Source organism: Schistocerca nitens, chromosome 6 (assembly GCF_023898315.1).
Source record: "Schistocerca nitens isolate TAMUIC-IGC-003100 chromosome 6, iqSchNite1.1, whole genome shotgun sequence".
Lineage (NCBI taxonomy): Eukaryota > Metazoa > Arthropoda > Insecta > Orthoptera > Acrididae > Schistocerca > Schistocerca nitens.
In genome coordinates this window covers 16,032,238-16,046,147 of record NC_064619.1, presented here as the reverse complement: position 1 = coordinate 16,046,147, position 13,910 = coordinate 16,032,238, and the positions used below count along the sequence as shown (strand labels likewise).

The following is a 13,910-nucleotide window of genomic DNA, read 5'->3' as shown; positions in this document are numbered from 1 at the left end:
CCTATTCAATACTTCCTCATTAGTTATGTGCTCTACCCATCTATTCTTCAGCATTTGTCTGTAACACCACATTTCGAAAGCTTCTATTCTCTTTTTGAACAAACTATTTATCATCTGTGATTCACTTCCATACATGGCTACACTCCATACAAATACTTTCAGAAACGACTTCCTGACACTTAAATCTATACTCGATGTTAACAAATTTCTTGTCTTCAGAAACGCTTTCCCTGCCATTGCCAGTTGTAACACTCCCTTATTATTTCTCTTGCGCCCGGTTCGTTCGGGATCTGAATAGCAGCCCAAATTAGATAATTAATTAATGTGACCGTGTACCTAATGGGGCTGGCAATCGGATTGGACTGCTCAGGAGATGTTACATTCCATATCGTCCTTCACAAATACTGTAATAACGTACTGTTTGGTGGTAAGAAGGACAACAAACACAGTTTCACAAACAAGACCTATATTCTTAGCAAAAGCACAAAAATAAGGAGACAGCCACTGCCTTCGTCAATACACTGTTAATGACGGCTAATCTCAGCACAGGTTTCTTTAATTATTCTTAATCGTCACATGCAACATCCAATCACTGTAATCCAAGTCATGCCGGCGCGGTAGACGCGGAAGTTCAATAGCGGCACTTAATATCACTGAAATCACTCTGTAACTAAACTTTCTTACTTTCCCGTATAATCCTAACACAAAGGGGTTAAACCACGGCGCTGGCCACTCCCTTTGCCGGTAATTTGCATTAATTTCAACTGCTGGCTTCTGCACAGCTCTGCCCGCCTCGCGGGAACCTACCACACCCTGACTCCGCACTCTCCACACACACACTCTCTCCGCCCAGTTCTTCCCGCCTCGCGGGAATCTACCCAAGCAGCACTCGGCACTCCGGTGAACCCCCTCTAGCTCTCGCGACCTGCACACACACTACTCGATAGTTGCCCTGTCGACCTGTGTGAGCGCAAACTTAGTAGTAAGGGCCTGCGGACCCCTTACATCCCCGCCCTCAAAAACTTCTTTTGAACCGCAGGTGAAAAAGAATCGGCAAGGGATTTAAAAACATAGTTACATTGAACAAAACATGCAATACAAATAATTAATGAATTTACAATTTGTCAAAATAATCCTGGACTCCGGTAGTGGGCTGCCTCCACAATAATTTTTACAAAAGGTCATTACATTACATAAATGGCATTGTCCAAATTACAACTTTTACATCAACCGCAATCGCCCTCTATAGTCCAATATCAATTTGACAAAACATACAACATATACACTCAAAAATTTTTACTTAAACACATGACATATGCAATTCTAATTAAAATACATCATAAAACACAATGTAAATAAACACTTCCCTCTTTCAAAAGTCCATTTTACAGCTAAATGTTCTAACCCTGTCCTACGCCACTACTTCAAGGAGCTTAGACACTCTCAGTTCATACATTTGCCCTAATCGAGTTCCTCTTCCTCATCTGGGTTATTTCTGCTCTCGTGTGAGTAGTATCTTTTTATGTTTTCCACATGCTCTTTTCCATGCACTCTCTTTGTCCGTGCATATTCCAACTCCACAGTGTTAGGATGACCAATTTTTATAATTCTGTATGGTCCTTTATAAACGTGGTTAAACTTATGTATTTCAGCGTTTATTTTCTTTGATCTAGCATGAACCTTTACTAATACCATGTCTCCCACTCGGTAAGTTATCGGTTTCACTAGCTTGTCGTGTCTTTCCTGTCTTTTCCGAGCCTTCTCCTTCATACTTAATTCCACCAGCTCCAACTTCCTTTCCCAGGTCAATGAACTTCCTGGTGGGTAGACTACCAACTCACGAAAAATACTATCGGGTTCCTGATTGAGCAATACTTCACATGGTGCAAACCCTGTAGAATCATGTGGGAGGTGATTCCTAACCCGCTCAAATTCTTCCAGATATTCTTTCCATGAACCATGCTTCCTATGACAGTAGGTTCGGCATAAACGGTTCAATTCCTTCATTGTTCGTTCCGCTGGGTTAGAAGCTGGCCTATACCTAGAAATGGCAATTTGCTCTATTCCGTGCTCACTTAACATCTCTGTCCATTCCTTTGACCTGAACTGTGATCCATTATCACTCAAAATTCGCTTAGGAATACACACCTTTTGAAAATAGTCTTTCTCAAATTGGTTAATGATGGCTCTACTAGTAGCTTTCTTCAACGGGTAAAATTTTATGTACTTGGAAACCAGTTCTTCCGCTACTAAGATTTGTGTGTAATTCCCTCGTGAGGCAGGAGGTGGCCCAAATAGATCCACTGCAACTATGTCCTTAATTGCTGTTGGTACAATTGGATGCATATATCCTTTGTGCTGTACTGTTGTCGTCTTAGATTTCTGACATGTGTCACATGTACTCAGTATTTTATGTATACGCCTTCCCATGTTGTTGAAAGCACAATCCAACTTCAATTTTTCCAGACATTTCTTCGGTCCATAATGTGCATTACTATAGTGCGTATACCAAATTAATTTTTCTACCACATGCTCAGGTACACAGAGTTTCCAGTTCTCCTCACTCTCCTTGTTTCTTTTATAAAGCATCCCATTGTGAATATAATAAAATGTGCGAATTCTTTCTTCTCCTGCACACCTGTATTTGTTTTTAATTGTCTTTAATTTCTCGTCCTCGTTCTGTTCCCTACGCACATTCCTTAGGAACTTCCTTATGAATTCTTCATACTGTACTCCCCTCATCAGATTTATTCTAACTCCTTCTCCTTCCGGCCTGTCCACCAACATTCCTCTTGAGTCAGCTGGTAATCTTGACAAGGCATCAGGTATTATATGTGTTGCTCCTGGTTCATAAAGTATCTCGAAGTCATAGTCTTGTAATGCTAGGGCCCATCGGGTTAGTCGGCTATGCCTCAATTTGCTTGTAGTCAGAAATGTCAGGGCCTTATGGTCAGTCACGACTTTCACATGCCTCCCGGCCAAATAATACCGGAAACGCTTAAACCCCCACACAATTGCCAATGCTTCCCTTTCAGTAATCGAGTATTTCCTCTCCCAAGCATTTAAACTTCTGCTACCGAATGCTATTGTTCTTATTTTCTCACCATTTCCGCTCTTCTCTATTTGGTACAAATGTATTCCTAGTCCATAGTCAGAGCTGTCTGCTCCTAAATAAAAATCCTTGGAAAAATCCGGGTGGTACAATATATCCGCACTGTATAGTGCTTCCTTGATATTCTCAAACTCGGTTTGGCACTCTGCATTCCAATGCCACGGCATCCTCGCCTTAGTCAATTCCCTCATACTCGGGGCATTAAGTACAGATCCTTTGATAAATTTCCTATAAAACTCACAAACCCCAAAGAATGCTCGCAACTGTTTCTTACTATGAGGAGTCGGAAAATTTTTAATAGCCTCCATTTTACTAGGATCAGGATAGATACCTTCCTCGGATATTATATGGCCCAGAAATTTTATCTTTGATTTGCCAAATTCTGACTTGTCCAGATTTACAGTTACCCCTGCGGTTTCAAAAGCTGCTAAGATTGCATTCAGTCTATCCAAATGTTCTTCCCATGATTCGCTTGCTATCTAGAGGTCATCCACGTAGACGGTGACCTTCTTAAGTAACTCCTCGCCTAGTATTTTATCCATCGCTCTTATAAACTCAGACACTGACACATTAAGTCCAAACGGCAACACTCTAAATTGATAGCACCTTCCTCCATAAGTAAATGCTGTATACTGGCGAGACTCTGTGGCCAATGGTATCTGCCAGTACCCAGCAGTCAAATCGATACTACTAAGCACCTTTGCTCCCCGGAATTTTTGAATCAGTTCTTCTATAGTTTCTGGTTTGTCCCTCTCTGGTTCGATGATTTTGTTCACCATTCGGGCATCCAAAACTATCCTCACCTTTCCATCCTTCTTATCAACAACAAATAGGGGGTTGTTGTATTGACTATTAGCCCGTTCTATAACCCCAAGATCCATCATCCTCTGTATTTCTTCATCTACTGCTCTTCATTTCGCCTGGGGAATGGGATACTGTTTTATGTTGAACGGTTTATGGTTCTTTATTTTTAACTTACACTCCACTCCTTGCATGATACCTGGCCGTTGAGAAAATACTTTACAACGCCTGTATAATACTGTGGCTAATTTCTTCTTAGTCCTATCATCTAGGTGCGTCATCTCCTCCAATTTTTTTCTGATCTTGTCCTCTTTATTTCTATCCTCTCGTGCTAGTCCCTCAAGGTATATCAACACTTCTTTTCCTAGTTCCTCTTCCCCGTATCCCGTGGTGGGTTCCTCTTCGTGACACAAATTTATTCTTCTGAATTCTTCCTCTTCTTCGATCGCATTCCCCTCAGCAAACTTTAACTTCTTCTCTTCTCCCTTTCTTCCCTTGACCTTAATAGTACCTTCATCAAAACTCACTACTGCATCAACTTCATTCAACCAATCTATCCCTAAAATAATTGATGTGTTCAATCCTGCCACCACCAAAAACGTTGCTTCGTATTCTTCTCCCTCTATTTCGAATGTAATTAACACTTGTTCTTTAATAGGTTTACTCTTTGCACCCAATGCGTTCACAATTCTCACTCCACTCACTGGGAAACTAGGTAAGCTAACATTTGCTTTTAGTATCTGTTCATGTAACCTTTTGGATATTGCACATGCTTCACTTCCTGTATCGACTAATGCCTCGATATTCAGTCCACATAACTTTATCCCTATCATGCGTAGCCTGGGTTCTTTGGGAATCCCACTTCTTTCCTCCAGTAGATCTTCTCTGAGGTCTCCACCATCGTCGTGTCTTAGTAGGTTTATTCTGGTCCTCGTAGTTCTCACTCCCGATCGGACCTCATCTGGAGTGTCATTCAGTTTTCCGGTCTCTCCTCCTCTTCTATATGCACCGTGTCATTCATTCGCCTATCCCATCTTCTCTCATGATCTCTTGGTTCTTCACTCCTTCTCCAATCATTTCTCCATTGACGTTCATCACCATGGTTCCTGTATCCATGACCACTACCTCTTCCTCTATAATTAGACGAATTACCAAAATGATTCCTTGGGTCATTAATTCCCCCTCGGTTTTGATCATTAGGTTGATTGTGTCCCTGTGATCGAACAGATTCCAACTGTTCTAGTATTTTCATCAAGGCCTCCCTATCTTCAATTAGGCTCCCGGATACAGTTTCTTGCATTTTCTGATTCAATCTTCTTTTTATCGCAGATATCATTACGTCATCACTCAGGGGTTGTTCCAAGGTCTCATTCAATTCCCACAAATGTTCAGCAAACTCTCGCAACGTTCCTCTCCATGTATTAAGTGACTTGCGATGGAGTAGGTCCTCAATTGCTGCACATTGATGGCTTTTGGACCAGTATTTCTTCAAGAATTCCTCTTCAAACTGGTCATAACTAGTAACCCCTTCCTTTTTTCGGACTCCCCAAGTGAAGGCCTCACCTTCCATTCTATCTATCGCAAATTGAATCTTGTCTGAGTCCTTAAGATGTACTGGGAAAACTCCTTTTAGCCATTTCATAAATATCATTGGGTGCAATCCTCCTTTCGGTCTAAATTTCTGCCCTGTATTACTTTGGATGCACCGATTATCACTGCTCATTAATGTAACGACCTTACCTCCCCCAATGGCTAAGGTGGCATTGCTAATTCGTTTATCAATTTCTTCTGTCTTGCTCTCCAATTGCTGCACTCCCTGTTGTAACTGCTTGACCTCCATTTCAACCCTCTTGTTATCCTCCTCTCGTTGCACGGCTATAGCATTTCTCAGATTGACAGCTAGTTGGTTCTGCCTATCTCCTATCCCCTTAACCGCCTCATTGCATTGTTTCTGCATCTGCGTCACCTTGGCAATTCGATGATTGCAATTTGTTTCCACTTCATTGATTCTTTCTCCCAATTCGGCTTTCGTTCCTTCAATATCGTCTTCTATCTTTTTTGTTAATTTTCCTTCCACCTTCTCCACATCTCCCTGGATTTGGTCTATGCTCATCTGTAGCTTCTTCTCTTTCTCGTTGATGTCCATCTTCAGTCGTTCTTGTAACTCCTGCATTTCCTTCTTCAAATTACATTCCATCTTCATTTGTGACGTTTTGATCTCTTGTAAATCTTCCTTTAGTGATTCTCTTGTTTCTTGTGAATTCTTCTCTAACGATGCTTTAGTTTCTTGTGAATTCTTCTCTAACGATGCTTTAGTTTCTTGTGAATTCTTCTCTAACAATGCTTGTAAATCTTCCTTTAGTGATTTTCTGAGACCTTTCTCTAATGATGCGTTATTTTCTTGTATACGCTTCTCTAACCTTTCTTCCCTCTCTCTACTTTCTTTTAGCAAGGCTGCCAACATCGATCGCATATCTGCATCCTCTGAAACTGGCCTAGCTCTCATCGTTTGTCCCGGTGTCTCAGGATAACTAGTTGAATGTGCTGATGGGCTTCCTAATGACAATCCACAATCACTAATTCCTGAATCATCTCTGTCTCCCTGTCCTACCCCTTTCCTTTCGACTACTGCCTCACAGACCTGCTTAGCTTCAGAAGACATGTTTGGTTTATATTTAATGCCCAGACAAGTAATACAGAATAACCTCTAGTAACCCAAAACACTCCTAATTATCATGAAACTAATCAAACAGTACCTGCAATCCTTTCAGTTAATTCCCAAAATGATACAACATGCATGAGTACTGAACATAACAGCTCTCAAAACCAAAATTTCCAATAACAATTTTCACATACACAATTTATGTAAAAATGTTTTAAAACAAGATAATCACAACACTCATAAAATCTATAAATGCAAAATTACCAAAACAATTACCATTTATACAGTGCAGTGTGCATAAATAAGCATGCTATATTTCAGAGTATGTTTCGCAACTTTTCGGAAATTACTGCAATTGAGCACTTTTTCTAATGTAAATACCAGTTAAAAATTGTTTATTTATCGCGAAGACTGCACACTGCAATTTACTGTTATGTTAACCCGTCGTCTTCACTCACCAACCGACGTTATCACGAGCCGCGATGTTTTGACGTTTGAGATGGGCGTGGCTGTGCCGCCGCTGGAGCTCGCGTCAAGTTGAAGATCAGCTGCAAGGCGACGTAGTTCCCCGTCGGCCGCTCCGTGGCGCTGTAGGTGGGCGTAGTTTGTAGTTCGGCCGCTAGATGCCGGGACTGCTCGTTGTCTCGAAGTCGCGTCGCTCGCCGTGGTGTCGTGTGAAATCACCTCGCGGATCGAAGCTCTTTGGTGCAACTGCTACACGGGTCTGCGTGACGTCACTCACTAATTGCGTCGCCACAATACATATCGTCAGCTTAACAGTTTATGGGTCCACACGAAACCATCCGATTTTCACTGTTCAAAAGGCAATTTCAGTCAACATGTTATCATTAAATACCCTTCTAACAACTTTTGTGACGAAATCTTGGCTCGTCTCGCTATTTTATTGTTCACACGTGTCTTTCTTTAATGATCACTTTTCCCGGTTTTTCGCGCGGATTTACGCATTTGCACTTTACCACACAGTTTTTGGCTATTTAATATGTCAAGAAAAACAGTTTAGTCACAACCGTAAGATATTATTACTTCGTATTGTTCAAAAATGCACTGTTCCTTGTTGCGATTTTAACGTTCATGCACTGTCCCGATTCCACATTTAAAATTAATTTTCTCGCGTTAAACACGGTAAGTTTATTTATTGTTCATTACGATTCGTCCGAAAATTGCACTTGTCCTTTCACGGTAAGCCAAGGGTGTAACACTCCCTTATTATTTCTCTTGCGCCCGGTTCGTTCGGGATCTGAATAGCAGCCCAAATTAGATAATTAATTAATGTGACCGTGTACCTAATGGGGCTGGCAATCGGATTGGACTGCTCAGGAGATGTTACATTCCATATCGTCCTTCACAAATACTGTAATAACGTACTGTTTGGTGGTAAGAAGGACAACAAACACAGTTTCACAAACAAGACCTATATTCTTAGCAAAAGCACAAAAATAAGGAGACAGCCACTGCCTTCGTCAATACACTGTTAATGACGGCTAATCTCAGCACAGGTTTCTTTAATTATTCTTAATCGTCACATGCAACATCCAATCACTGTAATCCAAGTCATGCCGGCGCGGTAGACGCGGAAGTTCAATAGCGGCACTTAATATCACTGAAATCACTCTGTAACTAAACTTTCTTACTTTCCCGTATAATCCTAACACAAAGGGGTTAAACCACGGCGCTGGCCACTCCCTTTGCCGGTAATTTGCATTAATTTCAACTGCTGGCTTCTGCACAGCTCTGCCCGCCTCGCGGGAACCTACCACACCCTGACTCCGCACTCTCCACACACACACTCTCTCCGCCCAGTTCTTCCCGCCTCGCGGGAATCTACCCAAGCAGCACTCGGCACTCCGGTGAACCCCCTCTAGCTCTCGCGACCTGCACACACACTACTCGATAGTTGCCCTGTCGACCTGTGTGAGCGCAAACTTAGTAGTAAGGGCCTGCGGACCCCTTACACAGTCGACATTTTATATCTTCTCTACTTCGACCATCATCAGTTATTTTGCTCCCCAAATAGTGAAACTCCTTTACTACTTTAAGTATCTCATTTCCTAATCTAATTCCCTCAGCATCACCCGACTTAATTCGACTACATTCCATTATCCTGGTTTTGCTTTTGTTGATGTTCATCTTATATCCTCCTTTCAAGACACTGTCCATTCCGTTGAACTGCTCTTCCAGGTCCTTTGCTGTCTCTGATAGAATTACAATGTCATCGGTGAACCCGAAGTTTTTATTTCTTCTCCATGGATTTTAATACCTACTCCAAATTTTTCTTTTGTTTCCTTTACTGCTTGCTCAATATACAGATTGAATAACGTCAGGGAGAGGCTACAACCCTGTCTCACTCCCTTCCCAACCACTGCTTCCCTTTCATGCCCCTCGACTCTTATTACTGCCATCTGGTTTCTGTACAAATTGTAAATAGCCTTTTGCTCCCTGTATTTTACCCCTGCCACCTTTAGAATTTGAAAGAGAGTATTCCAGTAAACATTGTCAAAAGATTTCTCTAAGTCTGCAAATGCTAAAAACGTAGGTTTGCCTTTCCTTAATCTTTCTTCTAAGATAAGTCGTAAGGTCAGTATTGCCTCACGTGTTCCAATATTTCTACGGAATCCAAACTGATCTTCCTCAAGGTCGGCTTCTACCAGTTTTTCCATTCATCTGTAAGGAATTCGCATTAGTATTTTGCAGCTGTGACTTATTAAACTGATAGTTCGGTAATTTTCACATCTGTCAACACCTGCTTTCTTTGGGATTGGAATTATTATATTCTTCTTGAAGTCTGAGGATATATTGCCTGTCTCATAATACATTTTGCTCACCAGATGGTAGCGTTTTATCAGGACTGGCTCTCCCAATGCTGTCAGTAGTTCTAATGGAATCTTATATACTCCCGGGGCCTTGTTTCGACTCAGGTCTTTCAGTGCTCTGTCAAACTCTTCACGCAGTATTGTATCTCCCATTTCATCTTCATCTACATCCTCTTCCATTTCCATAATATTGTCGTCAAGTACATCGCCGTTGTATAGACCCTCTATATACTCCTTCCACCTTTCTGCTTTCCTTTCTTTGCTTAGTTCTGGGTTTCCATCTGCACCATGGTTTAAATTATTTCATTCATGTATCATCCATGCTATATTAGCTACTACTGTTTCAGTTAGTTGGTGTTATTTCTTATAGCATTTTTCCTACCTCAATGTACCTGTTCTTCTCTATAATTGCTCTATCCAATTTGGCAGAGACTCCTGTACCAAACCAGCTTGCCTTATACTTGTTACTGTCTAGCACACAACAGAAACCATGCCAAAATTAATTCATAATTACTTCTCATCATATCTGTAATAAGAACATGTTTGTGAATTTGTTTACAGGCTAATGATCAAGAAGATGAAGCAGCCCTTAGGAAAGAGATCATAGCTGTAGTTTCGCATATGCAACAGATGCCACCTGAAGCTGATGAAGAACAAGATAAAAGGAAACCATCACAGAGAAAATTGACGTGTTTGATACCTTCTCCACAAGCACCTAAGAGTGTAAATTTAGCTAATAATTTCAAACTCAGCATACAACAATTTATGAATGATGGAGAGCATGGTAAATAACTTACAGTCACACTTTGCAAATTTACACTGCAATGAACTTACACAGTTAAATATGTTTAGCTAATTGATAATTACAGTTGAATTAAATTTGTATTATTTCTGTTCCTTTGACAGGTATTGACCATTTCAGTCACCGTTATAGTCTCAGGAAGACAACAGCGTCACACTTAATGAACATGCACAGAAGGACAACTATAGAAAGGCGAAATTCTAAGGCACTGGCTGGAAAGAACAAGATGTCGACAACCTATCCTCATTTGACATCACCAGCACACACAGAAATTACTAATGATGGTCATGTGAATGCAGGATTTGATGGTTTTTCAGAGGATATAGGAATAAATAGGAGACCTTCTCAGAAAAGAAAGAGTATAGTTACTTTTGCAGATACCGATGTTAAATATAGTTGACAGATCTGAGAATTATTTATTCATTAAAAGCCATTGCTTTAATGGTTAATTATTTGTCAAGAACAGTGAAAAAAGCTATAACAACATTGAATACTACTCTGTAAATAAAATTTCATTGCTGGTCCTAGGTAGTAACACCAGTACATTTCAGGTATCATAACAACACTACAACAAATGTACCAAACCTAACTGCCTTCCAGATGATATTTCTGTGATTTAGAATAAAAAAGTATGCATTATTTTTTACTGTAAAATCTTTGTTCAATATTTATGTGAACAGGATTAAAATAAGAAAAACTTATTCTTCTACAAAAAAAATGGATTGGAGTAAAATAATAAATTATTATTCACTTATATGTGGGTTGATGCTGAATTTCACACTTCCACAATCATGAAAGACTGCTTGTTTTTTCTTACACTTTCTTAGATGGAGAGATATTTGAAGTCAGTGACTAAAATTGCCTTTAGTTTTGGTCAGTAATTTATTGATCACTTTGGCTACTTTAAGTATCTTTGTTCAATTTTTGAAAGACCACTCTTAATTTGTAACAACATATCCAAATATAATTATCTTGTATCATGTGAAATGTCAAATTTCAAAGGAAGAGTCCTGTATTTATAACAACAGTTCACTGTCATCATCATCATCATTTTCCTTTCAAGGATTAGTTCATCACCTGTTCCAGACTCATAAACAAATAAAACCATTCCCATCTTCTTTGAGGTCTTCCGATGTCTCTTTTTCCAATTTTCTTGGCATTTTCTTGAGGTGTTGCCTCCAAACTTCACAATATTTTTGAATTTTTTCATTCGTGTTGAAAATATTTAATTGTGTTCTAAAATCTTCGTTTCTAATCATGTCTCTTCTTGTGCAGCCCTTTGTTTTCCTTGGGAACCTCATCTCTGTTGTTTCTTTGACCCAGCTTTTGTTTCTGTAGGATAACAGAGGAACTGCCATCACTTTACAGATTTTCATGATGGTCTCTTTTTGCTCTTTATGGTCCAACATTCTCCTATGGTACCACAGACAGGCACTCATAACAAGAGTTACGACAGTAAACTGATGTGAAAGGTAGTTCTTTCCATTATTCTGAAAAAAGATGTTATGACTAGTTTCTTACTCCTATCTCAGTTATCAAGAAGTAGATAAAATAGAAATCATTCTACATTTTGTGACAATGTTCAATTTTTGCTATGTGCATTACAAGTGTATGCCATTTACAATACCAAAAACATCTGTAGCAAGGATTTACAACATCCCTGCTGCAGATAATGCAATTTGGAAGAGAGCCTCTTAATTATGATTTTGTGTACTACAAAGACAAAAATAAAATCTGGAGACTGATGTGGATATTAATCCAGAAACCTACTTACTGTTCAGAAACACTAGTTGATGAGGCTTATTTTAAGTCTTATTTACAAAATAAGTGATGTTAAATCTATCTCTCTGCCTCATATTATATTTCCGTTGTGTGATTTATGATTAAGTGGTTCTCATGACTGATATCAAAAATGATTTCACAAACAAATAAACACTGGAACTTTCCAAGCTGAAATAACAATTACAAAAATGGGCTGTGGCTAAGCCATGTCTCCGCAATATCCTTTCTTTCAGGAGTGCTAGTTCTCCAAGGTTCGCAGGAGAGCTTCTGTAAAGTTTGGAAGGTAGGAGACGAGGTACTGGCAGAAGTAAAGCTGTGAGTACTGGGCGTGAGTCGTGCTTCGGTAGCTCAGATGGTAGAGCACTTGCCCGCGAAAGGCAAAGGTCCCGAGTTCGAGTCTCGGTCGGGCACACAGTTTTAATCTGCCAGGAAGTTTCATCTTTCAGTATGTTTCATTACTACCTTGCCTGGATGTACTTATTACTGATATAAATCCAAAGAAATCTCTTAAAAAGCTCTTAATATTGAACCACCACACTTTGGAATAATGACGTGGCAATATGGCCTGCATTCAGAGGTAAGCAAATCCTCAAACAGATGACAACTGAGGACATAAAGTTGCAAAACTGCACACAAATATTTTTATTCAATTCTTGGTTCTTGCTGCCTTTTTCTTGTTATATGATGCAAGGTACCGATATGCCAACTCTACGCACAAACCATCCAGTAAGGCTTTTCATAAAATTAATTAGGACACTTTTCTTGTTTGTGTAGTTGGTGGACCATATGCTTCTAGGCAAAAATAATTATTAATACTAGTATTGTAAATAGCACTGTTTCCTAAGCTACCTCAAGACTTAGCAGTTGTTTTCAGAGTCCTTTTCCTGGGGAAAAGCAACATATCAGATTCATAATATTGTAGATTGATTATTTTGACATCTGTCTCATTAACCTCACCTGTATCATGAATGTTACACTTTTTATTTTAGACACGTCAAGAGACTTACTTAGCTAAACAGTTTCATTTTTTTGTTTTATCATATTTAAGATAAATATTTGATGTGCAACCGGTCAAAACTACGAAATGTGCACATTGCCAGTGGATGTGGAATACATGAATGTGTTAAATGAATGGATGTAGTAGGGACAGGGTACAATTGCTAGGTGCAAGTGGGGATGTTAGACGCGCACAGGACAGGGGGAGGAGGAGTGAGGGTTGGGGGGGGGGGGCTGCTGAAAGGAGAGAAGTAGAGGAGTAGAGAGAAAGACTGTGGCTGCATTTGTGGAATAGAAGGCTATGTAGTGCTTGAGTGGTAGCAGGAAAGGGGATAAGTGAGTGAAGGACAGGAACTAACAAAAGTTCTCGTAACCCCCCTGGCCTCCATTTTCGTTAGTCCTTGCCCTCCCCTGCTCTCACTTCAGCACTGCACAGCCTTCTATTCCACAAATGCACCCACCGTCTTTTCCTCTACTTCTCCCATTTTCTGCCCCCCCCCCCCCCCCACTGCCCCCTCCCCATCTAACATCCTGACTGCACCTAGCTCCTTTACCCTGTTCCTACCATGTTCCTTCATGCTCCTGCAAACAACACTTTACTGACTCCCAATCCTACCTTATTTCCCTCTCCCTCCCTCCCACCCCCAACCAACTCCTCACCCCCCACCACTCGGACTGCTTCTCCTATCATGTTCAGTTACTTGCAGTCTGGCCTCAATAGCCAGAGATAATGGTCATGTGTGTGTGTGAATTGTGCTTGCATGAATGTGTATGTGTTGTCTACTTCAGAATGTGTATGTGTTGCCTACTTTAGAAGACTTTTTGATCAAAAGCTCCCGTGTTTAGTTGTCTTTTCATTGTCCCCGTCTCTGACTCATGACCTCCTCTATATGATGAATAGCAGTCTATCCTTTTAAAAAATGC

The 13,910-nt window shown here is 40.3% G+C and overlaps 1 protein-coding gene across 1 annotated transcript in view; it reads left to right on the top strand.

The window, feature by feature from the left end:
- The window catches only part of LOC126262688 (chitin synthase chs-2-like), a 254,809-nt gene extending 243,847 nt beyond the window's left edge, over positions 1–10,962 (top strand). Inside the window, exons 22-23 of the mRNA XM_049959463.1 lie at positions 9,968–10,190; positions 10,313–10,962. Of these exons, the coding sequence (XP_049815420.1) occupies positions 9,968–10,190; positions 10,313–10,608 (519 nt within the window). The 3' untranslated portion in view covers positions 10,609–10,962. The remainder of the gene's footprint in view (positions 1–9,967; positions 10,191–10,312) is intronic.
- The last annotated feature ends 2,948 nt before the right edge of the window (positions 10,963–13,910 follow it).